General features: G+C 40.9%; 1 protein-coding gene across 2 annotated transcripts in view; it reads right to left on the reverse strand.

The window, feature by feature from the left end:
• The window catches only part of itga1 (integrin, alpha 1), a 49,894-nt gene that overhangs the window by 10,019 nt on the left and 15,051 nt on the right, over positions 1-24,824 (reverse strand). Inside the window, exons 2-18 of one of the 2 annotated variants that reach the window (XM_061800333.1) lie at positions 20,668-20,788; positions 16,847-16,956; positions 14,989-15,077; positions 13,032-13,146; positions 12,443-12,570; positions 12,036-12,184; positions 10,855-11,005; positions 9,954-10,128; positions 9,809-9,882; positions 8,157-8,304; positions 7,542-7,684; positions 6,134-6,277; positions 4,697-4,951; positions 4,490-4,620; positions 2,703-2,878; positions 2,486-2,637; positions 880-990 (exon numbers count right to left, since the gene is read on the reverse strand). In XM_061800333.1, the coding sequence (XP_061656317.1) occupies positions 880-990; positions 2,486-2,637; positions 2,703-2,878; positions 4,490-4,620; positions 4,697-4,951; positions 6,134-6,277; positions 7,542-7,684; positions 8,157-8,304; positions 9,809-9,882; positions 9,954-10,128; positions 10,855-11,005; positions 12,036-12,184; positions 12,443-12,570; positions 13,032-13,146; positions 14,989-15,077; positions 16,847-16,956; positions 20,668-20,788 (2,372 nt within the window). The remainder of the gene's footprint in view (positions 1-879; positions 991-2,485; positions 2,638-2,702; positions 2,879-4,489; positions 4,621-4,696; positions 4,952-6,133; positions 6,278-7,541; positions 7,685-8,156; positions 8,305-9,808; positions 9,883-9,953; positions 10,129-10,854; positions 11,006-12,035; positions 12,185-12,442; positions 12,571-13,031; positions 13,147-14,988; positions 15,078-16,846; positions 16,957-20,667; positions 20,789-24,824) is intronic. The other variant, XM_061800334.1, reaches the window with a different exon arrangement.

Genomic DNA, 24,824 nt, shown 5'->3' on the forward strand with positions numbered 1-24,824 from the left:
ACTACAAACTAATATGTCATTTTATTTCCACCCCTGTATTTTTCTATATAATTAAAGTTTTTCATGTTATAGCACAGACCTGGAATTTTAGCTTTTTTTATTTGAAGCCCAGAATGTTATATTATTTCATTAAAAAAACCTGGAATGTCATTATATTTATATACGTTTACTTATATTCTCGGCTACGGGAGACCCCCCATTACATTTATTAAAAGCACTTCCAGGGGTGTACGCTGCAGCGTTTGGGAACAACTCTGGTGTTAGCGGGTGGTCTCCAGCACGCCGGATCATCATGAAGTGAGCAATGGAAAGAAATAATAAAAATAACATTTTCTGTTTGTTTGTACACTTGAGTAAAAAGGGTCCTCATGCATGACCTTAATTTCCTTTGCCTTCTCTCACCCCCTCCGCACTGTTTCATGGGTCACAGTGCAGTTTGTTCCCAGTCTCGGAGTATGAAGATACAGCATGTGGCACGGACTGACCGCTAGACTGTAATATAATATTCAGCAGACAAGCAACTGTAGCTTCCGTCTGGTGATTTCCTGGTCGCTTCCTTTTCATAACAATAACAGAAGAAGACCCCATTTGTTTCATTCCCATATCAAGAGGCGAATACTTGCTTCCTCGTTATCTGGAAACATCGCTCATCACGACCACTATTGCTTGGAAAGCCTCTAAGTTAGCGTGTGGGGGTGTGGGAAGACGTGTTGAAACTATTGCAAGATGAAAGATGGTTGTGGGCTGTTCCACATGCTAACATTTAGGGAGCTGAGGCCCATAAAAGAAAATGACAAAACAACAAAAAAGAGTATTGAAAGCGCTATCGGAACGCTGATGTCCCACAAATATTTTGCAGATCTGGAGCCGAGAACTTACCGTCTTGTTAATGGACGTGGGCAGGCTTTCATCCAGGACCGGGCCTTGGTCTTCGTTGACCAGTCCAAAGTCCAGCGACACCATGAGAGGGTCACGGAAGTCCAGTCGGGCCTTGTGAAAAGACGAGAAGGACTTGTTATTCTCTTCTATATTTTTCACCGCAGTAGACCGAAAAATGAAGCGTCAGAGAAGTACTATGATATTCTGCAGAGCAGACGTGGTACCTGTAGAGCTGACGTTTCAAGCACAAAGTTGTACTTTTCTGAGAAAAGTGTTGAATATTTTCGAGCACAAAGATGTATATGTATGAGAACAATTTAGAAATTTTACAAGGTCAGTCGAAATGTAAAGACTTTCTATACAATCGTAAGGTAATGTCACTTCATAAAAATTACTGCTTGATGAGATGTTTTGCTCTTGAAAATATGACTTTTTCTTCAAAATATAAAACTTTTCCTAAAAAAGAAGATACAATTTCTTTCCTATGAAAGTTTACAAAAAAGTTCATTGGAAATATTTGACTTTTTTCGACTTTTGACTCATGACTTTTTTTTCCCCCCAAAACGTTTTAATTCTAAAAAAAAAAAATTCTCAAAAATTGAAAATGTTTTCCTGAAAATACACATTTTATTATAACATATTTTCTTAGAAATATGTGTATATAGTTGTTCTTGAAAAAATATCTATTTTACTCAAAAATGTCATCTTTTGGTCATAAATTGAAAACATTTCAACTCCTTTTACCCCCCAAAATATGACTTTTTCTCAAATGTATAAAACATGTTCTTGAAAATAAAATTTGAGCCAATATATGTCTGTTTTCTCAAAAATATATTACTTTTCTCAGGAAATCATGTGCGTGCACGCGCACACACACACACATACACACACACTACAGAAGAGCTGCAGCTGTTTTCACTGATTAGTTCCTGTGTGTTGTGCCAGAGGGAAGCTAATCAAAGAATTGCACGGGCTACAGTGAACACAACAGCAAACAGATACTGCACACGTGGCCACAAATGTCCAAAAGTGCAAACGTGACATACAAAGGCTGCTTGATATATGTTGAAGAGTCTGTGAAGTGGGACCACTTGTAACCGATAACTAATGCACTTGTAAATTTAATTATAGTCTTGTTACTGTAATTCTCATGTATTACTAAACTTGACAAAAGTATGTTTTTTTGGCCTAAACAATAACACCCCCCACAAAAAAATACAGTGGTCTCTTTAGATAAGAATTTAATTCATTCTGTGACCACCCTCGTATCCCAAAACATTCATATCTCAAATTGTCTTACCTCATGGAAATACCATTAATCTGTTCCAGCGCTCCCAATAAAAATAACAAAAATTGTAACAAGGAAAAATAGCACTATAATATTGTACTTTATAAAAACATAGACTAATGACATAATAAAATAAAATGAATGATGAATGAATTCAACTATTTGAGTCTGACTTTTTTCTTCAATTTAATGGTCATTATGCTGCTCGTATTATTATTTTCCCCTCAAATACATGACATTTTCCCCATAACTTCATGTAGACAATAATAGTTATTAATGCGATGCATATGAGCCAATCTTCTACTGTCCTTTGCTCACCGACATCATGAACATCTCCCTTGCGCAAGTCCTCCGTCGGTCCTCCACGGCAATCGTTCTGGAAATCCGTCGGTCGCTCTTGTCGTCCGAGTTGACAAAAGAAGCCCTGGCTTTCGCCCGCAGAGCATCCAGAGTTAGGTCGTAACGAATCACTGCAGGAGATGTTACGAAAAACGTGAAATGATGCCACAATGCTAGAATAACCAAAGAGTCTCACCTGCTTTGGTCTTCAGATCCTGCTTGTCGGATTTGACGCTGTAGACGAAACACACATCTGTGGTAACACACACAGATTTGCGTCCCAGGTGTTCGCACTGGTACTGGGCCTGCTGCAGGTTGATCTTGGCAGGGTCGAACGTCATGTTGGCACGGAGCGCCGCCACATCTCTGGACCTGAGCGTGTCAAAGAAACACCCAAGTTGGCGTTTGCATTAGGGATGAAAGTTAAAAACTGTAAAAACGTGATGGGGACGTTGCTTTGAAAAGAGCTGGCAGTGAATGAGTTAATTGCGCTCTCCTGGGAATACAATCATCAAATGTCCCCAGAATAACAAAAACTCAAACTTTCTTTTAATTAAAAGCCCATTTTTTGGTCAGTGCTATTGATGATTTCTAAAGTGCAAAAGGTACAGAGACTTGCAGAGTGTCTCTGAGGGAGGCAACAGATGCGCGATAAGCATAAAACGTGGCCAACAAGCCCAAGGAGAAACGAGCCAGCACTGCTGCCAAATCCTATTTCAAACTGGAAGCCACTTGGGGGATGAAATTTTCACACAGCTCAGAAAGAAAAAAAAAGTGTGGGAGGGCATTCTCCCATGCCTGCGAGATTGAATCATGGCAGACGCAGGGATACCCAACCTCTGGTTTGGGAGCCAGAAATGCTATTTTGCCAAGGTTCATCATTAGTTATGTACAGTACATGTCCGTGTTATGGCGATACATATTAGAGTAAGGAACACTGGCCTGGAAGCTAGTAAGGCTTTTAAGAGAGACAGCTCCAGGAAGTCGACGATTTCAAGTCTACATTGTACAAATCCAATGGGACGTGTTCAGTTGTCTAAATGAAGCAAGCCAACAACATGAGATGATACTCAGTTTAAAATGCTGCTGAGTGGAATATGTACAGACAGAAGTATTCTGACACACCTCTTTATCGATTCATTACATGAGCAAGGGTTGGGGGAAAAAAAACCCTTACAAGACATATGTTCTGTATGTTTTCCACTTAGTGTTTGGGGAAGGGATGATGGTTCTCCAGCGCACAAAGCAAGGTGTTTAAAGGCATGCTTAGAGGGGTTGGTGTGGAAGAGCAGCGTCAAACCCTTTCTGTGTAAACGTGAGTAGACTAGACATGTTTCCACCGAGTTGTACAGTTTATATTTTAAATCATATGACTTTTTTCGTGAAGGAACCCAATCAAACACCTTCAGACTGAACCAAGTGGTATATTTTTAAAAGAATATACAGTATTCAATTCAATTTATGACTTTCCTCAAATTTCCTAAACTCATACATTTATTTATTTTTTCTAGTAATTATACAACCTTTTTATAGAAATATATTATTTTATTAAAAATATATATATATATCTTTAAATGATATTAGGTTTTCCCTCAAAAACATACAGTTGGTTTCGGGAAAATAGAATACTTGTTCTTGAAAAGACACAAAAAATGACTCAAAAGTAGAAAATCAAATCTGGAAAATAGAATACTTTTTTTGTTCTCAAAAGGATACTGATATTTTTCATGAAAATACAATTATTTAAAAAAAAAAATAGAATACTATTTTCCCAAAAATATATTACTTTGTTCCCTTGAAAATAAACTTTCTGTCTTGAATCATACTACTTTTTTCCTGAAAAAAAATGTTTTTTACTCAAAATTAGAATACTTTATGTATTTTTCTAAACTAGACTAAACATTTTTCTTGAACTTTATTTTGAAAACATACAGATTTTTTTCACCATTTTCTTTTTAAAGGCCTCTGTGTTCAATGTCTCACCAGAACAATGATGCCCCTCCGAGTCCCCCGATAGTCACATCGGTGATTCCGTCTCCATTGAGATCCATGACTCCATGTATGGACTGACCAAAGAACTTCATCTTATCGTCATTTCCACCCGCTGGGATGTGCTACAGAGACAACGCGGGACCGATTGGATGTGGTTGAATAGAACAAATCCACGTTTGACCAGCCGCTGGCACTGACCTGCACAAACTTCTCTTTGAGCGACCGCTTGCTGTCGCCGTGGTAGATGTACACGCCCCCTCTGTGGTCGTTCTCGAAGGGCGCTCCTATGGCCACGTCGTTGAAGCCGTCCAGGTTGAGGTCAGACACGGCGGCGATGGCCGTGCCGAAACGGGCGCCGCACGGCTCGTTTTTGTGTGTGCAGCCGGACGAGCTGACGCTGCAGCATGACTGGTTGACTGGCTTTAGCGTGAATTCGTGGGCAAAGTGGCCGTCCTGTAGCGAGACCAATGGAGGTCTGAATAGGAATTGGTCTCAAAGAAGTATGTTGAAGTGATAGAGCGAGACAAGCTTTGTCTGCCGGGGAGGCGCTGAGTTTAGCCTGGGTTGTTAGTGGAAGTCAGCAGTCTTTTCCGTATGTGTATGTACAGTACATGCACCCTTCTGATGTATTTTTTTTCCAAATAAAATAATCTGTCAGCAGTTTATTTGTAAGGGTAATGGTGTAAGATTACTTTGAAAATATTTTATAAGTGTTTTGCGATGATAAACTATTAATTCAGGGAAATATAAACATTGACAGTGATGACCAGTAATGGCTATTCGCAGGGGGTATACTGTCATTGTGAGCCCCCAATTTCTTTTTTTAGAATGCCTGTTAATATTTAAAATGCAAATATACCATACTATATCCATCCATCCATTATCTGAGCCGCTTATCCTCACAAGGGTCGCGGGAGCGCTGGAGCCTATCCCAGCTATCATCGGGCAGGATGCGGGGTACACCCTGAACTGGTTGCCAGCCAATCGCAGGGCACATACAAACAAACAACCATTCGCACTCACATTCACACCTACGGGCAATTTAGAGGCTTCAATTAACCTATCATGCATGTTTTTGGGATGTTGGAGGAAACCGGAGTGCCCGGCAAAAACTGAAGCAGGCACGGGGAGAACATGCAAACTCCACACAGGCGAGGCCGGGGATTGAACCCCAGTCCTCAGAACTGTGAGGCAAACGCTCTAACCAGACACCCACCGTGCCGCCCATACTATATTATGATTACAAAATACTTTAATATAATTTCAAACTTGTCTTACAGTAACCTTTAAAAATAAATGGCTTACAAATATTTAAATTAAAAAGAAACTCTCCATAACAACCCACACTAACCTTAGCTCCTCCCCGACATACAAAGCTTGTCTGTCAGATGTATCACTTGAACATACTTTCTTGGACTAACTTTACGATTTTCCTATTGAGACAGGGCTTTGGCGCCATCTTGTGGCATCTTATGGCATGTCAGTAAGAGCACAAAAAAGGTAAAAATTATGTTAATAATATACAAGTTTTTGTAGCAAATACAAAGGATAGGTTCCCACCTAAAAAATTGTAACTCGCAAATGTGGAGGGGACTACTATGCAGTATTACTGTACTGTTTCACTTTTCAGTCTACCTGCTTGAGCTTGTAGACGTACACTTGGCCCTGCTCGTCTCTGTCGGAGCCCATGAACATGGGAGCGCCCACCAACAGGAGGTCTGTGTATGAGTCGCCGTCCACGTCCAGAGTCTGCAGCACGCTGCCAAAGTACGAACCGATCTGCGACCAGGGCAGAAGAGGCTCATTAATTGCTCAAGTAAAAAATTAACATCTGACTTGTTTAGACATGAGCAGCACAAAATGCTGCGCGGCTTCCGCAGGATGAGGGAAGAGGCAGAGTTTTACAACACTTCTCAGACAATTTAAGCATTCAAGAGAGTTAAATCGAGTTGTTCCCAAGCTATTTTCAACAGTTTAAATTGCTAATAATGGGTAAAAAATAAGAATACGATGTGGGGACAGACCAATAGTATTGATTTGTAAAAAAAATATGAAATTGACCATATAAGGTTTCCGCCCAATGGCGAAAAAATGTTTGAAATATACATCAGATAATAATTGGTTAATCAAGATTTTAAAAAGTATTTTAAACATTTAAAAAATAAAAGCAATTCACGAAAATTCAATTAATTATAAATAAAATAAAAATGACGAGGCGGCACGGTGGCCGACTGGTTAGAGCGTCAGCCTCACAGTTCTGAGGACCCGGGTTCAATCCCCGGCCCCGCCTGTGTGGAGTTTGCATGTTCTCACCGTGCCTGCGTGGGTTTTCTCCGGGCACTCCGGTTTCCTCCCACATCCCAAAAACATGCATGAATTGGAGACTCTAAATTGCCCGTAGGCATGACTGTGAGTGCGAATGGTTGTTTGTTCCTATGTGCCCTGCAATTGGCTGGCAACCAGTTCAGGGTGTACCCCGCCTCCTGGCTGATGACAGCTGGGATAGGCTCCAGCACGCCCGGGACCCTAGTGAGGAGAAGCGGCTCAGAAAATGGATGGATGGATAAAAATGACGAAGAATTACTTTGTTATTAAATAAACTTAACTAAAATTAATTATAACAAAATACAAACTGTGAATGAATGAATGACTCTATTATTAAAAGAAACAATTTTATATCTAGATTTTACGTACAAATTTGAACAATTTTCTTTCCTTTTTTACCTCATCCACGAATGACGTAGCCCATCCAGCCATCCTCTATACCACTTATTCTCACTAGGTTGGCAGGTGAGCTGGTACTGTACTTTGTGGACTGGTTGCCAGCTAATCACAGGGCACATGTAGACAAACAAGTATTCACACTCACATTCTCACCTATGGACAACGTCTGTCTGACTGGCAACCAGTCCAGGATGTAACATGCCTCTTGCCCAAATTCATTTGCTTTTGCTTTAGAAAATGGATGGATGAGTGGACAACCTTCAGTGTCTTTCAACCAAGTGATGGAGCCTAAAGCAGACCTCACTTCTACAGATCTCACCTGTTCCCCTCCGAGCGTCTGCGAGATGACAACGTCCTTGTCCTTCAGCCGGTAGATGACAACGCGGCCCGTGTGGTTGTACCGCGGCGCCCCCGTTATGTACAGCACCCCATCGGGGGTGGACGCCGACTGGACGTCGTAACCTGCGGGAACAAACACACGGCCGAAATGTTTACGTCTCACTTTGCAAGCAGGAAGCAATAAAACACGGGGAATTGACAGGACAATCCACGGCCGACAGCTGAGAAGGACACAAAGGAAGGCAAACCAAAAGCATTAAGTGAGAGCGGCTTTGCCAATGGCTGAGTTTACAGTACACTAGCCCAGAACGCAGAATCAGTGGAGTGTGCTCTTCATAACGACAGCTTGATTAAATAAATCAATATCAAAATGCCAGGGTTGCTCTTACAGACCATAAAAGGCATGGCGATGTGCAGGCAAAGTGCCGTATATTATTGATGTGACATCGAGTACAGAACAAGAGTCAGGCATCTGTGGCCAAAGTAAATTAGACTGAAAAACTGCATATTTATCCAGCAGCTGTAAGATGTCGGTGGAAGCTAAACACTAACTTCAGACAAATGCGTAAATACTGAAATCTCTTTATGGACTCACCAAGATAGCCGGCCAGTCTTTCATACCCGGCTTCACTTTCAGGGTCAAAGAAATGGTTCTTGTCTGGATAAATGGCTCCCTCGCCGTTGTACATTATCACAGTGCCGTTCCAGTCATATGCTCCCACTGCTCCCAGTAGCAAGCCGTCCTATGGATGACACCGGAAAGCATGACGAACTTTAATATATATTTAGATGCCGCAGGAAACTCCATTGAAAAAAAAACAATGGAGTACAAGGGGCATTTTTGTATCCAAGACGAGACTGAGGGAAAGAAAAGAGAGCACAAAGTGGGCACTGTGAAGCTGCGTCCGGCGCTAAGGCAGAGCATATTTTCCATGAATTTTTCAAAGTTGACTGAACTGTTCACTACTGTTTTACCTTGTAGTACCTGGATCTTTATTTTCAACAGATTGACAAAGTAGTTCATGCTACGTTTGTACTCAGCCCTAAATATAACCCATGTGTTTTGTGTACAGGAAATATGTTTGTCTAACAGGAAGGGCTGGGAAACAGCCGTAATTAAATACAGTACGTCAGGATGCTCCTTCTACCCGTGACTGTTAAAGACGGGGCCTCACACAGCAACAAGAAGAACAAATCAGTTTGTTTGCCGTCATTGAGACGAGTCATACACAGACAGAGAGCGAGAGAAAGCACAGAACACATGATCGGGGAGTTGATAAACTTAAGGGTCAGGAGGCGGGCAAGAGACACCAGAGGGAAGCTGGGTGTTTTTAAACACACATACAGTAGGAAACGACTAATGAATGAACGCGGGAGGCATGTGAACAGCAGAAAGTTTTGGATTCATCCCAAAGCCACCGCCTGACTCCACGCCTTGTGCTTTCTCGTGTTTGTGCAATCAGACAAAACGGCATCAGTGCGGCGTCTCGACGGGAAGACACAGAGGGTCGTGTTTCTGGAATCGTCAATCGGCAAGGCGAATCCCCAAAGGGTAACGATGCACCAGAGATAACACAGTTCATCGCTTCAGTTATCAAATAACATAACGCCCACGGGAACTGGGATGCCACAATAGTCCACCAGCCCAGATCCAGCTTCAATTCCATTAACTGGTGTAATTTATCAGGCAAGTAGAGAGTAACTCACAGCTTACGGTTGGAGACCATGGTTCTAAGTCTTGCCATAGGTGCAGGAGTTCAAGTGGGTGGCGTGGTGCACAGGGTACAACCTGCAACGGGAGGATCGCCGGTTCGTATCCCCGCCCGATCCTATGCTGTTCTTGTGTCCCTGGGCGTGACACTTAACCCACTTTGCCAACGAATGAATGTTTGGTGGTGGTTGGAGGGGCCGTAGGTGCAGAATGGCAGCCACGTTTCCGTCACACTGCCCCAGGGCAGCTGTGGCTACACCAGTAGCTTACCACCACCAGGTTGTGACTGAGGAGTGGCTGACTAATGCATGTAATTGTGCAGCGTCTTTGCATGCTTAGAAAAGTGCTATATAGCATTATTATTAAGTAACTCAGAGTCTACTCTATGGATTGGTGTGTTGTCTTGATAAGAAGACACCAGATTTTGTTTCTGGAAGCGTTAGCGTGACCCCCATAGAGACTGGGCTGGAGGAGCTCTACTTTTGTACGCCCTGTTAAACACTTAGAGACCGTACATTTCTTGGCTACGGACTTACTTTGGAAGCATGTGCGCTAAACCCAGCTTGCGACATTTCCATGTCGAATGACGAGGTGAAATTGCCGGTCGTAGCTGCAGGGACAAAAAAGTACAAATGTAAGAAATGTATGGTGCGTAGACGACCACCATGTATCCTTGATTACCTTCCAGGGCAAAGATCTTGCTGCCCAGCGCATCCACGATGGTCAACAGCGCCACCTCATCTGACACGTTAAAGAAGTGATCACGTAGTGGCTGACTAGAGATGGACGCGATCTCCTTGATGAATTTCTGCACTTCCTCAGCGCTCTTGTTCTGTCGGTTGTAGTCACCCAGAACCTGGAGACCAGAACATTTGCACCTAAAACATTTGACAGTTCTACATATGGCTGAGTCACATCCATCCATCCATTTTATGTACCGCTTATCCTCACTAGGTTTAATGTTTTCTAGGATATGCTAACTAGGCAACTAGCTAGATGTTTTTCTTTTTATTGTTTTCCAATTGGCGGCACGGTGGATGACTGGTTAGAGCGTCAGCCTCACAGTTCTGAGGACCCGGGTTCAATCCCTGGCCCCGCCTGTGTGCAGTTTGCATGTTCTCCCCGTGCCTGCGTGGGTTTTCTCCGGGCACTCCGGTTTCCTCCCACATCCCAAAAACATGCATTAATTGGAGACTCTAAATTGCCCGTAGGCATGACTGTGACTGCGAATGGTTGCTTGTTTCTATGTGCCCTGTGATTGGCTGGCAACCAGTTCAGGGTGTACCCCGCCACCTGCCCGATGATAACTGGGATAGGCTCCAGCAGACCCGCGACCCTAGTGAGGACAAGCAGCTCAGAAAATGGATGGATGGATGTTTTCCAGTCAAAACAAGATAATAATAAGATAGGTGATGCTTACTAGCCACTAGCTGAATTTTTTGACCACTTTCTAGTAAAAAGATGATTTTAATTTAAAATAAGATTGGCTTAGCTCACATGGAATATTTTCCTTGATTTATTTGTGGTAGCCACACAACCACTAGCCTTGTACGAAAACAACACAAAGGCAGTTTCCACCTACAGCGATGCCAAACCTCTCGATGCCATCCTCCTCGCAGTCACCGATGACCGGGTTGAGGTTGTGGAAATCATGCGATTCTCCATCGGTCACGATCACCATCACTTTCTTCACGCCAGGTCGGGCACCTCGCTCCGGCATGAACGCCTCCCTCCTGGAAAGGCAGAAAAAGTATGCTTACTTTCACACCAGTTTGGTGTCATTTGGACGAGTAGTGGGTGTGCAGTTTGGATGTCATTTCCAAGGCCCGGAAATTATAATTAGAGTCTTGTGACTCATAGGCGACTGCCATGAGCTAACAGAAAGCCAGAGGATTTGTAAAAAAAAAATCTGTATGTGACTTCAGCAGACAGTTAGCTTAGCAAAATAAGATTTTAATGTGAGATGGACTGGGTTTACCAACTCCGAGTTGGACGTTTTGACCATTTTCTTGTCAAAACAAGACGAAGCTATGCTAGGCAAACCTGTTGCTTTTCTAGTTTTCTAGCTAGCCAGTCAAAACAAGACTTTTAACATGAACTACGCTACAATATCTCAAGCAAGGCTCGCCTGTCTCTTCACTGGCAGGACTTATTGACAATTATCCAGTAAAAACAAGACTTAAATATAAGGCTATAATGCTAGTTAAACATTTGGACCATTTCCTGTCAGAGCAAGACTTCAATGTAAGATAGACAAGGCTAATTTGCCACAAAATAGATTTTTGACCATTTTCATTCAAAACAAGACTTTAACATAAGGTAAGTTCAGCAAGCTAGCCACAAACTGGACTTTTGGACCATTTCCATTCAAAATGAGACTTTAACATAAGGTAAGGTCATCTAGCTAGCCACAAGCTGCCACAAGCCATTTTCAAGTCAAAATGAGACTTTAATGTAAGATAGGCTCAGCTAACAATAGCCCCAAGTGGAACTTTTTGAATTTTCCAGTCAAAACAAAACCATAATATAAGCTAGTCTAGGATAACTAGCCACAAGCTACACATGTGGACTATTTGCCATTCAAACAGAGATGAAAATGCATGCATACTTTCACATCAGTTTTGAATCATTAGGATAAGCTGTGGGTGTGCTGCTGTCTTTCAAGAGCATTTGGATGTCATTGCCAGGGCGGATATTCTGATTAGTGTATTGTGACTCATAGGCGACCGCTGTGAGCGAAAAGAAAGTTTTTTGGCGCGGTACCTGGCAGTGTCAATGCCCAGGAAAGTCATTGTTTTGAAGCCGGTCTGCTGTGGGAGCTCACGTACGAAATCCAGCAGGTCGGCAGTGTTGTCGAACTGGCTCAGGTTGACGCGGTGGGTCACTGTCTCGCCATAGGACACAATGCCTACCTGGAAAACACCAAAGAAACTTTTATTTTCCCCTCTTTCTCTTCTCCACTTCAACATCGCGTCTGCAGCCTGCCAAGGATGTGGTCTCAGGCTCGGGAGGTGACTTTCCAGATGACTTTCCAGAGTTTCGCCTCTGGAAAAGTCCACATGCTCTGAGCCAGATTGATGCAAGCGTAATAAAAATAACTATTCACAGCTCAGAGAGGACAAAAACTTAACATGCTGCATTGAAGAGCAGCAGCAGTCGGTAAAACTGACTTGCGAGAGTTTGGGTCCGATTTGAATGTTCTCGATGAAGCGAACCAGGAAATCAATGATGCTGGTCCACGGGTAGATGCTGTTGGAGCCGTCCAGGACAATCACGATGTCCAGCTCCTTGGCACACTCTGGAAGAAGAAAAGTCAAGAAATGTACAAATAATTTACCATGCATGTGTTGCTTGGGGAGACTTGTGGGACCTGCATAAATAACTCACCCTAACCTTAAACCTAATCACAACCTTGACCATAAAACTAGCCATGAATGGAACCCAAACTCCTAAACCTAACCCATAAATCATAAGTTCAACCTTCACGCCAGTCTACCATGTACGTGAAAACCCAAGTTTAATCCTAACCCTTAAACTAAACCTAACTCTAACCCTCTGGCCCAACCTTTCTGTCTCACTGTATGACCAAAAAAGAAAAGGCCCAGCATTCTCTTTCCCCTTCAATAGAAGTGGCGTACGGGCATGTCACATGTTTATGTGAAAAGAATGCGCTAATCTTCTTCACTTTGGGAAGCGAGAATTGGGAATAAACAGAGAGCACTGCTGCAATCAGCTGATTTGAGAGATGGGATGGCATACCTTGAACACCCGGTGCCACCGAGCTGAGAACCTGGAAGGACGAACTGACGTTGGCGCAAACCCCCGAGATGTACTGCTGCTGACCGCACATGTAACCATACTGCGGACCACATGCCTACAGTCACACATACAAAACACATAGAAAATTGGCATATGACAAGCAAAACACAGTGAACTGAACACATTCAGTACATCCTTAATTATGTTATTCGTAAAAAAAAAAAATGTTTAAAAATAAATCATTTTTGGGCGACTTGAATATTTCTTTTGGCTTACTTAGCCTCTAAGTAACCCCAAAATGATGACTAAATCTTTCGTATAAAATCCGACTAAAGTTGTGAGAACAGACTTTTCCAATTGAATTTCAATTGTTTATGACATTGTAATAAAGTTATCATTTTTTTAAAGAATATATTCATAATATTAGTTTAGTCGAATAAAATTACAAAAAAATTGTCTTCAAGTCATCTGAAATAATAATTAAGTCATAACATTTTTGAACATCCATCCATCCATTTTCATTACCGCTTTATCCTCACAAGGGTCCCGGGCTGCTGGAGCCTATCCCAGCTATCTTCGGGCGGGAGGTGGGGTACACCCTGAACCGGTCGCCAGCCAATCGCAGGGCACAAACAAACAAACAACCAGTCGCACTCACATTCACACCTAAGGGCAATTTACAGTCTTCAATAACCCTACCACACATGTTTTTGGGATGTGGGAAAAAACCGGAGTGCCCGGCAAAAACCGAAGCAGGCACGGGGAGAACATGCAAACTCCACACAGGCGGGGACGGGATTTGAACCTCGGTCCCCAGAATGTGAGGCAGATGTGCTAACCAGTCGTTCACCGTGCCGGCCATTTTTGATGACCAGTAATGGCTATTCGCAGGGGGTTTACTGTCATTGTGAGCCCCCCATTTCTTTTTTTAGAATGCCTGTTAATATTTAAAATGCAAATATACCATACTATATTCATCCATCCATTATCTGAGCCGCTTATCCTCCCAAGGGTCACGGGAGCGCTGGAGCCTATCCCAGCTATCATCGGGCAGGAGGCGGGGTACACCCTGAACTGGTTGCCAGCCAATCGCAGGGCACATACAAACAAACAACCATTCGCACTCACATTCACACCTACAGGCAATTTAGAGGCTTCAATTAACCTATCATGCATGTTTTTGGGATGTTGGAGGAAACCGGAGTGCCCGGCAAAAACCGAAGCAGGCACGGGGAGAACATGCAAACTCCACACAGGCGGGGCCGGGATTTGAACCTCGCTCCCCAGAACGTGAGGCAGATGTGCTAACCAGTCGTCCAATTTATTGATATTTTAAAAATTATGCTATTAAAAAAAAGGAATTATCATTATTATTTTTAATTATTATTTATATTTATTATTTTTAAACAATTTAGAAGGATTTGATTCACAAAATGAAATTTTTCCGTAGACAACTGCCATCATTTTTGGGTTTAATGGGGGAATAAAAGTTTATTTGAACAGTTTTCTCCCCCCAGGGAACCCAAAAATAAAACAATTTTAATTTTCGAGTTACTTGTAATTTTTCAAGCAACCCGAAAATGATGGCAGTTTTTCTATGAATAAGATAATTTATCCCATAAAATCATACAAAATTCTTCAAAAACAAACCTTTGTCTTTCAAGTTACCCAGAACGATGTCATTTGTCACTGAATGACATAATCTCGGGTATGAAAGCCTACTAAACTATCATGAGAATGGCACAATTAGATTTGTGAGTTAATTTCTATAAAAAGTTCAGTTACTGCATTTCCACACTTGATTCACAGCATCCTGTCACATTCCCATAGCACAGCGGGTGAAACAGGGAGCGGCAGGCCTTAAATTCCCACCAATGAGTGCAAAGGTCCTGTGAACACGCTATTATTTATGGTATAGAATTTTCACATACATATGGTACGGTACTGGGCAGCTTACCAAGAATCCGCCGCTGGGATTGGACACGAGCGTGGTTCCCATAGTCATGTTCTCCTTGACTTCGTGTAAATTGGGAATGGTGGTGTTTTCTGCAAGAAACACGGATGAATAAACAAGAGAGCACACACAGGAAGAGCAGCTGGACAAATTCCTCTATTTCCATTTTTCCCAAAGGAAGAGAGAGACGCTTGGTGTCCTTCATTCCACCCTACTGCTGGATCATGCAGTTAAATACAAAATTTTAAAAGGGGCAAGAGGTATAGTGCCCCACCAGATAGAGCAAATGGGTTTATGGTGAAAACAATGCCATACTTTTTTCCCTTACAATTCATATTTCATTCTTGTTAATGTTTTTTACATTTGAGTATATTATAATTTCACAATGTATATAATGATATACATTGTGTATAACAACATACTACAAATTCTGCCTAGTAACAAGTGACAAGGAACAAAATTATCTATGCATTTCTGTTAATCTACGCTGCAGCTGCACCTTTTCCCATGTAAAAAGAGCACTGTAAACATATTGTGTGGGAGAGGCCTCGACAGTGTTAAGCAATCACGCCATGTGGCTAAGGTTAGCATCTTTATAGCATCACGTAGTGTTTCATTTGAGTTTGGAATCTGCCTCCTATTAGCATGTGTTTTCCTCATGGACGTTCAAAAACAAAACAAAACCAGACAAAACAAAACAATACTTGCTTTCTAGTTGCTGACATGGCCATGTCTTTCTTTCTTTCTTTCTTTTTTTTAACACAAAAAGAGGAAGTGCAAAAACAAAACAGGAAGAAGATATCTCTCTGTTAGCATTCGGTAGTTTCCTCAGTGTAACAGAGCGGAAGAATTTGAGCTACTTTAATAGAGGATGCAGGAAGATGCAGACATAAGCTTAACATTAGACACACCTGCAGAATCTAATGATCTCATAATTGCAGGATGCCTGGTGGGATGTACAGCGGACCCCCACATATTCATGGCTTGGTATCCGCAGATTCACCTATTTGCAGATTATATATACAGTATGTGTGTGTGTGTGTGTGTGTGTGCGTGTGTGTGTCTGTGTGTTTTTCCCCCACACTTATTGTTGTTTTTTTTTCATGGCAATTATAATGGCCATCAATTATTATCGGTCCCTCGCCCACTGTATTGTGGTGGTATTTTAGGAGAACAAAGTATTTATTTTTCAATAAAAAGCTGTAATATTATGAGAACAATGTCATCATGTTTCAAGATGAATTTGAAAAATATAAAAGGGAAAAAAGCCATTTTACAAGAATAGCAGTAGTCATATTATGACATATATATATATATATATATATATATATATATATATATATATATATAAATAATTTTAATTTTTTTTATTTTGAGAAAAATTCTGAGAATTCCAAGAAAACTTTCTACCAGCAGTTGTAATATTTAGAAAATAATGTAACTTTGTACTATTAGGAGGGAAAAGAGTTATCATAGTAGGAGAACAAAGTCGTAACTTTAGGGAAAAAACATTTTTAACATGAGAAAAAAAGAGTTGTAATAGTAGAGAAGAAAGATGTGCAATGACAAGAAAAAATATGGAATTTTCATGGTTATAATACATAATTATGATGACTATTACTATTCCGAGAAAAGAAAACCCCAGCAGGCTTCACATGAGAGCTGGCCAAAAGCTATTTAATGTTTATCTATTTAATGAAGCTGTAATTACACAAGGAGCAGCCATTAAGTCCGTGTTTGTTTACTCTGATGGGCCTCGCTTCCCATCAGCCAGAGACAGTCGTATACACTACAACTGCGTACACGCACACACACACACACACGCACACACACACACAAAGTGAAAGGGTCTTTTTTTTACCTGGGAGCTGTAGTTTAACACATGTGCTGTTCCCCCTACCCACAGGACACTTGTAGACGTCGCCTGTACGTTTTGCCGGCTGGCCCGACAGTGGAGATCCAATCAGAACCCTGCATTTGAGAGAGAGGAAAAAAAACATTTATTGGTCCTTATGTAGCCAACAAAGTTGCAAAGCTGCTATAACAAGCGCAATCATTCCATTAGCACGGGAATTGTCATTTAGCCGTGTTTATTTGGTTTATGGGTCTCGTTATAACAATTATATTGCGTCTTTAAACCGTAAGACAGTAATGGACACGACTCCATGCATGTGTGAGTCGGGCCACGTGACCCGCTGTGTAAACTGATGCTAAAAGGAGCCACTCTTCGTCTAAACACCGCCGCTTATTAACATTCCTGCGCTTTAATGAGGCATGAGAGTCCAAAACACGGACTCGGAAAACACACTCAAGCTCATAGGCGAAGACGCATATAAGTTCGGCTTTGTCACGTTATCGTCAAAATTTGCACCAAAATAATTGGGACAAAAAGTCAGAATTATATGAAATAAATAAACCCCCGTTTTTCACGAGGGAGACATTCCAGATCCCCCAACTCCCAATAGATAAAAACCCATGATATCGACAAACTTTTTTAATACAGTTTTACCCCTTCCACATGCTTTAAACATGAATTCATTCATTTTCCATAGCGCTTATCTTCACTCGGGTCACGGGCGTGCTGGAGCCTATCCCAGCTGACTCTGGGCGAGTGGCGGACACATTTAAACTACTTAAAGTTTACTTGAACTTATTAAAAACACACCTTTTAAACACATTGTAAATATTTGAGGACACAAAAAACTGTAAGCATTGTAGTCTCTGTAAATGCATGTGCCTTTAAGAGGCAGGCCAGCGTGTGAGCGTGTGGACGTGAGCTATGTCCAACAGCAGTTCCTGCGTGAGTACTCATTGTGTTTATATGTTTTACTGTTTTCCCATCGTTCAATAATCTACTAAAAAGTGCATCAGTGGTTGTGACTGCGTGGGCATTACAGTAAGTACAGTACTGGTGTTCTGATAGATTCCGACCTGACTTTCAACAGTCATATCAAATCAATGACTAAAACTGCCTTCTACTATCTGAAGAACATATCCAGAGTGAAGGCTTGCATGTGCCAAGCAGACCATGAGAAGCTCATCCTTGCTTTTATCTCAAGTAGACTTGACTATTTTAATGGTCTTCTTTGGACTCCCCCAAAAGAGCATTAAACAGCTGCAGCTCATTCAGCATGCTGCAGCTCGGGTTCTGAATAGAACAAAAAGGTCAGAGCAAATTACTCCAATTCTAAAGTCTTGGCACAGGCTTCCAGTCAGCTTTAGAATAGATTTGAAAGCTCTGCTACTGGTCTATAAATCACTGAATGGTTTAGGCCCTGAATACATGAAAGAAATGCTAATGGAATATAAATCCAGTAGGGCTCTGAGATCGACAGACTCAAGTCAAATAGTGGAGCACAGAGTGCAAAGCAAACATGGTGAAGCAGCATTTAGCTATTATGCTGCACACAAATGGAATAAGTTGCCAACAGAAGTGTCGTCAGCCCCAAGTGTGAATGTTTTTAAGTCCAGGTTTTAAAAATATATATATTTCTCATGCTTTTTAGAGCATTTCCACTTTTAAATGATATTTCTTGCACTGTACACTGTTTTAATTGTACTTTTATTTTTCTCTTTGTTTTAAATGTTGATAAGTTATGTTTTTCTTTGTTTTTAAATGCTTTAAATCATGTAAAGCACATTGAGTTACCTTGTGTTTGAAATGCGCTTTCTAACTAAATTTGTTTTGATTTGCTTTGTTTTACAATGTCTTTTGAAGCATACGCAGTAAATCCACTAACCAGTCTTCTGGGTGTGATGGGTTTCAACTGATGTTCCGCATATAGCAGATAACAAGAAAATGTACATGTTTTTAAGTAAACTTTTTCCCAATTAACAAGAATGAAGTTGCATTTGTAATTTTATGGAAAAAATGTTTGAGGAAAAAAATGCAATTTTTTTGCAAGAATACATTCATAATATTCAATAAGTTAATTTTTAAAAATATAAATACAAATAAGTTATAATATTTTAACAAAGTCATGATTGCGCTACAATTAAATGGTAAAACCACAAAAAAGAAAATTTAATATTTATAAAAGATTAAATAAACATTATTTTGCAACAAGAAAAGTCATAAAATGATAAGTGAAAAGTCATGATTGCACAAAATCAAAGTTGAACCTTACTACTGAAAAGTTGCAATTTATGAAGAATAACAGTTACAATATCAGAAAAAAAGTGATTCGTCACTGTACAAGAGGTCGTCATTAGAAAAAAGGTCAGAATATTACGAGAAACAAAAGTCCTAATTTCAAAAGAATGAAATCTAGTATAAACTAATACATTATGAAGAACAACGAAAAGGCTCACAATGAAGCTTGGTGCAGTCATTTATGTTCTCCCAATGTCGTCACGGCAACCTGTTGCATCACCTCTAACGGACTCCTTTCAAGCGTTATCGACACTCCCCTACGCATCTTACCCAGATGTCTGCCATCCCTTCCCCCTTTGTCTTGTCATGTGCACTCCTACAATCGCTCAGACCTCTTCAAGCAATTACGTAAAATAAGTGTTATCTGGAAAAGGGGAGCAAAGAGTGGCGGGGCGCAGACGTGATAGGCCGGATTAGCGCAGAGTGAATTACTTTAACTCGCCTCACATGGCTCGGATAAGGCCATCGCGGCGAGACAGCGGCAGGTACGCATCAGATAGAAAAATGGGAGCTGTTTGCTGAACTCTAATCTTGCTCAACTCGCTTTGAAAATTTGCCCAAGCAAGCATGAGTACATGCTGAAGATGTATTGTGATAAACCACACAGCAAATAGAATGCACAGTACATAAAAAAATTGTAACTACGCATTACAAGAGAATTGCTTGGATTGTGGCTGGTGCTGGAACTTGCTGCTAGGCAGAATTGGAGGGGGGAAAAAATGGCAAATTTGTGTCAGAGCACACTACTGCAAAACATAGTTGAGAAAGGACAGGGAAAGCAGACAAAGAACACCATATAAGGGGATTTCCCTGCAAAGAAGCGATGTACTTAATATGGGATTATTCTATTTATACATATTAATTTCACAGTTACTAAACTAAATTTAAATTGAATTACTACTATTACTATGAACATTTCATATACAATTTCAATCACTTTACTAAATCAATCACTACTGAAACTAAATTAAATTTGAATCACTACTATGAATAAATAACCTCTAGAATGAAATTACAGTTAATTTAATTACATTATATTTGAATCACTACTCTGGAATAACATTTCTTAAAATTAAATGTGCATCACTTTACTAAATAAATCAGTCCTGAAATTACATTAAATTTAATTTTAATGACTACTCACTGCTCTCAATAAATCTTTCCAAAAAATTAATTAAAATTTGAATGACTGCAATGAATAAATCACTTCTAAAGTCAAATAACATTAAATTAAATAATTCAATTTACAAATTTAAAAACTAATATCTATTATTTCATTTAATGCAATTGAATCACTAATCGGTAAGAAAAAAAACATACTGACAAATAAAATAAATGTAATAATAAAATTTTATTTTTACACAACAGCACCATTTGCTGGTGGGGCATTGCCTTACATGCCAGAAAAAAATGAAATAAAAGAAAAGAAAAGAAAATGGAAGAAAAGAAAAGAAAGCAAAAGAAAAGAAAAGAAAGCGAAAAAACAAGGACATTATTAGGTACAATCTTTTGAATGATTCCAGTCTCACCATTTGCCCTCGCTGTTTTCAAACTGCTGGACGGTGTAACCAAACATGTCCTCCAGCGGGCCATTGAAGGACAAGCTATTCTTCTGGTCCACGTTGAAGGACGACACACACACCAGCAGCACTGGGGAGAGAATACAAAGATTTACACAGGGACATAGAATAGATTAAATCAACTGTCTGATGAAATAAAGAAACAAACGGGATACTCCATTTTGACCGCACATCAACCCAAATGTACTGAAAATAAACAAAAGTAGTCCTTAAATGTGGATGTAATGAACACAAGTAGACATTTTTGGTGACTTTTTCATCATATATACCATCATATATATATATATATATATATGTATATACTGTGCAGTAGCTCCTGTTGTAGTGATACGCTGTAAGGCTGAACTGAGTGAACCGCGCAATCACACACACATTGACATTTCGGAGGACACATAAGGAATTTCAAGCATCACCGTGAAGCACTTTGCGCCCAAACTTGTCTGACCCGTGGGACAAAGACTTTTTATCTACGCTGAATGCTATCGCAGAGGCGCCATATGAATTGGTATGAATTATTGTGAGTGTACCACAAAGAAAGCATTTATTGAATCTGCTGTGTGAAATGAATTCATCCAGTGTAACTTGTTCGTGAGTGCGTGGGGAGGAAAGGGCAAGGCAGAGGGATTAAAAAGATACAGTACAACACCACCAGCGGATCACAATCCCATAGACAAGAAATAATTTGGAGCCGTTTTCTGGGAAACAATAGACTTGGCAACATTGATCGTTATTTGGTTCACGACGACAAATTATGTTGGTTTGTCCAGTCACTCAGTCGGTGGGTTACGAGGATAGTCAGTCATTTTATTGGTTACTCAGTCTGTCAATCTGATGAATAGTTTGGTTGGTTGATTAGACTATCTGGCATTCAATTAGTTGGCTAGGTGGATGATCAACCCTTTGGCTGATTGGTTGGTGTAACAGTCAGTGATTTAGTTCATGAATTGGTCAGTTGGTATGTCAATCTTTTGATTAGATAGGTTACCGAGAGTTGGTTTGGTACACAGTCAATAAGTCAATCCATTGGTTCAGCAGACAGTTAGTCATTTGATTGATTGGCTGGTTGAACAATCGGTCAGTTTGTTACTTTTTTCATGTTAGTTGTTACAGTCAGTCATTAAATCGGTTGGGTGGACAGTCAGTCCTCTGATTGGGCGCTTGGTTGATAGACCAGCCGGTCAGTTGGTTACTTTGGGTGGTGGACTAGACAGTCTGTCTTGACATATATTGGTTGGGTGGACGGTCTGTCCAAAACAGAACACACAGTCCACGCGTAATATCTTACGTTATCCTCCATGAACAAGGAAGTAGCCTGATTAACGGGCGTAACAACAAATACTACTGATACCATGTGATGCTATGAGAAATTTTACAGTTAAGAGTCAACTTGGCCTTTCACGCTGAATTTATCGTCGAACATTGAACGTTTCACAGTGAGCTGCATGTCATGACCTGAAAACACAGCATAGAGTGAAAAGAAAAGAGAGATTAGCCAACGTACGTGCAGACTGAGACACATGAGCTACATGTGATGAGGTCGCCTCTCGCTGCTATAAAAAGTCGACTCACACAAACAAACCGCTTGTACTTGGAGTCTATTCTTATTTATATGATGATCCCACAGATTTTATAGAGGATTAGCCTTTTTTCTGCATTCCCTTCTGACGGGATAAGGGAATCTTAGCGAAGATACATTATCCACTAGTTACTACTGGGTTCCCTTCTATGTTTCCTTTGTTCCAGAGCAGCTCAGTTTCCTCTTCCTCTTAACCTGATTATGAACATTCCTTTAAATTGACAGGTGCACTCTCGCACACTTTGCTGAGTCAAGATGGCTTCGGGCCAGTCGGTCCTTTTCCTTTTATCAAACGGTGAGCTCAAGTGCAGTTCAAAGCTGTACCACACAAGAAGTGGCTTTTTATATAGCTCATGATTACTACACATCCCACTCAGCTGTAATTGGTGTCTCCGAGTTGCGTCTATTTTCGTGAGTATGGCTAATGTCTGTGCTGGAAAACTAATAAGCCTGGTGGCCTATTTATGGATGGAAATGGCCTCATGGAATTGCCCTCGAGGGCATTTGCTACTGAAGTCGGCAAGTACAGTTGGCAAGCAGAGCAGAGGGATAAGGAATTTTTAGCCAGGGACAAGGAATTTTGAACCATGGACTTGCGAACGACAAAACAAGACATGCTTCCATCAGCTGATAATGTGCGTCGCGAGAGTGTGCCTGCTGGTCACAGTAGAATTTGCATTATGTGAGTGTGCAAAATCACCACAGTATATCTTTGTGTCATTGTGACTATGATAATATAACAAATCAGACCAAAGTTGCATAGCCCTAAGCTACGACTAACTTAGTTATGGCTTAGTTTGTTGGATGATCAGACTTTGTATCAGTTGGTTGGCTATGTTTATAATTGGTTGGGCTAGTTGGGTGGACAGTCCGTTGTTGGATTCGTTTTTGGTTTGGTTGGTTGGGTGATTATTAGGTTGCTTGCTTGCTTGCTTTGAGAGTTAGTCATTCAGTAAGAGGGTTCAGTGAACAGTCAGTTGTTGTATTTGTTAGTTGGACATTGAGTTAATCAGTTAGTTGGTTGGACAGTAGGTCATTGGGTTGGTTGGTTGGTTGGTTGGTTGACTGAACTTCAGTACAGTTGGTTGTTTGATTGGAAGGTCAGTCCTTTGGTCGGTTGGTCGATCTGTAAACTTTTTGGGTGGTCATTTGCTCAGTCAGTTTGTTTGGTGGATGGTTAGCTGTTCAATTGCTTACTTGGATACTTGGTCAGTTGGTTCATGTTAGTATGTTTGTTTGCTCAGAGGGTTTTTTTTTTTTTTTTGGTTGGTTGGTTGGTTGACTGCTAGAACTGTCGCACAGTTGATTTTATGGTTAAAAGGTCAGTCACATGGTCGATTAGCTGGACAGTTGGTCCGTTGGTTTGTTGCACAAATGGTGAGATGCGCAGTCCGTTTGCTAGGTGGATGGTCAGTTGTTCCACTGGTTACTTGAGCGGTCAGTTTGTTGGTTGGATGCTCAGTTAGTGGATAGGTTGTCTTTTGGTTAGTTGGTTGATTGGCTGGACAGTCAATCATTTGGCCAGGTGGTTAGTTACCCAAGAAGTCGGTGGGTTGAGTGGAACCCTGACTCATGACTCATTAAAAGACATGTCGACAGCGTCATAACATGAAGGAACAGGAAGACTCTTCCACTCACTACAGTATATCAATATGTCAACACACGGTGCTGTTCCAGTGTAATAAGAAGGCCTGTATGATAATAACGCTAACAAGATAATGCTAATCTAATGACCAGCTTTGGGACCACAAAGCTAGCCTATTATAAACAAACCACATTCCTGTAAGTCGTTAGTATTTTTGGCCTAGTGTTGGAAAGCAGCCATCGAGCCTGCTGGGCTGAGGCATAAAATACAGGCAGTCCAATTGCATTAACAAGAACACAACTGTCAGTGTTTGTGACGCACCAAAACACGGTGGGGTTTTTGTGAGATTTTTGCGAACAGAAACATGGAATACTCTCTCTCGCCAGAAATGTTGACTCTAAAGGGCTCCAGAAGAAAAGCCAGAAGACTCTGCTGCGAGTCTGTTTTCAGTCAAACGTCCACGTGGTCCTGATTGATGCTGGCACCGTGTCAGCTCGCAAGAACATGCCATAAAATGCTGCCCCCTCACAATGACGTGGCTATGCTTAGTAGACGATGAGTCCTTCTCGAAGGTTAAATTCCGAGTGGTAATAACCAGAACTTTAGACGAGAACGGCTCGGATCGGCATCCGTCAGACATTCAAAGTCTAACACATTTCAGGGACAGTAATCGGCTTTTTAAAGGTTAACGCCATTCAATACCAACTGATCAATTATACATGTCGAGCGGATCCGGATTAGCCCTTAAAACGCGTCTCGATGATTAAAACGTAGTAAAACGGGGATGCCAAGAAACCAGATGCTGCTAATGTTAAATTAGCAGGTGTGAAAGCATGGCTGAATACAAATTGGAATAAATAATGTAAAAATGACAAAGACTAAAAGTTCTAATTCAATGGGGAGGGAGGATTATCTGAATATAAATTTGTAATATTAGGGTTCGGA

The sequence above is a fragment of the Phyllopteryx taeniolatus genome, chromosome 15 (assembly GCF_024500385.1).
Source record: "Phyllopteryx taeniolatus isolate TA_2022b chromosome 15, UOR_Ptae_1.2, whole genome shotgun sequence".
In the NCBI taxonomy this organism is placed as follows: Eukaryota; Metazoa; Chordata; class Actinopteri; order Syngnathiformes; family Syngnathidae; genus Phyllopteryx; species Phyllopteryx taeniolatus.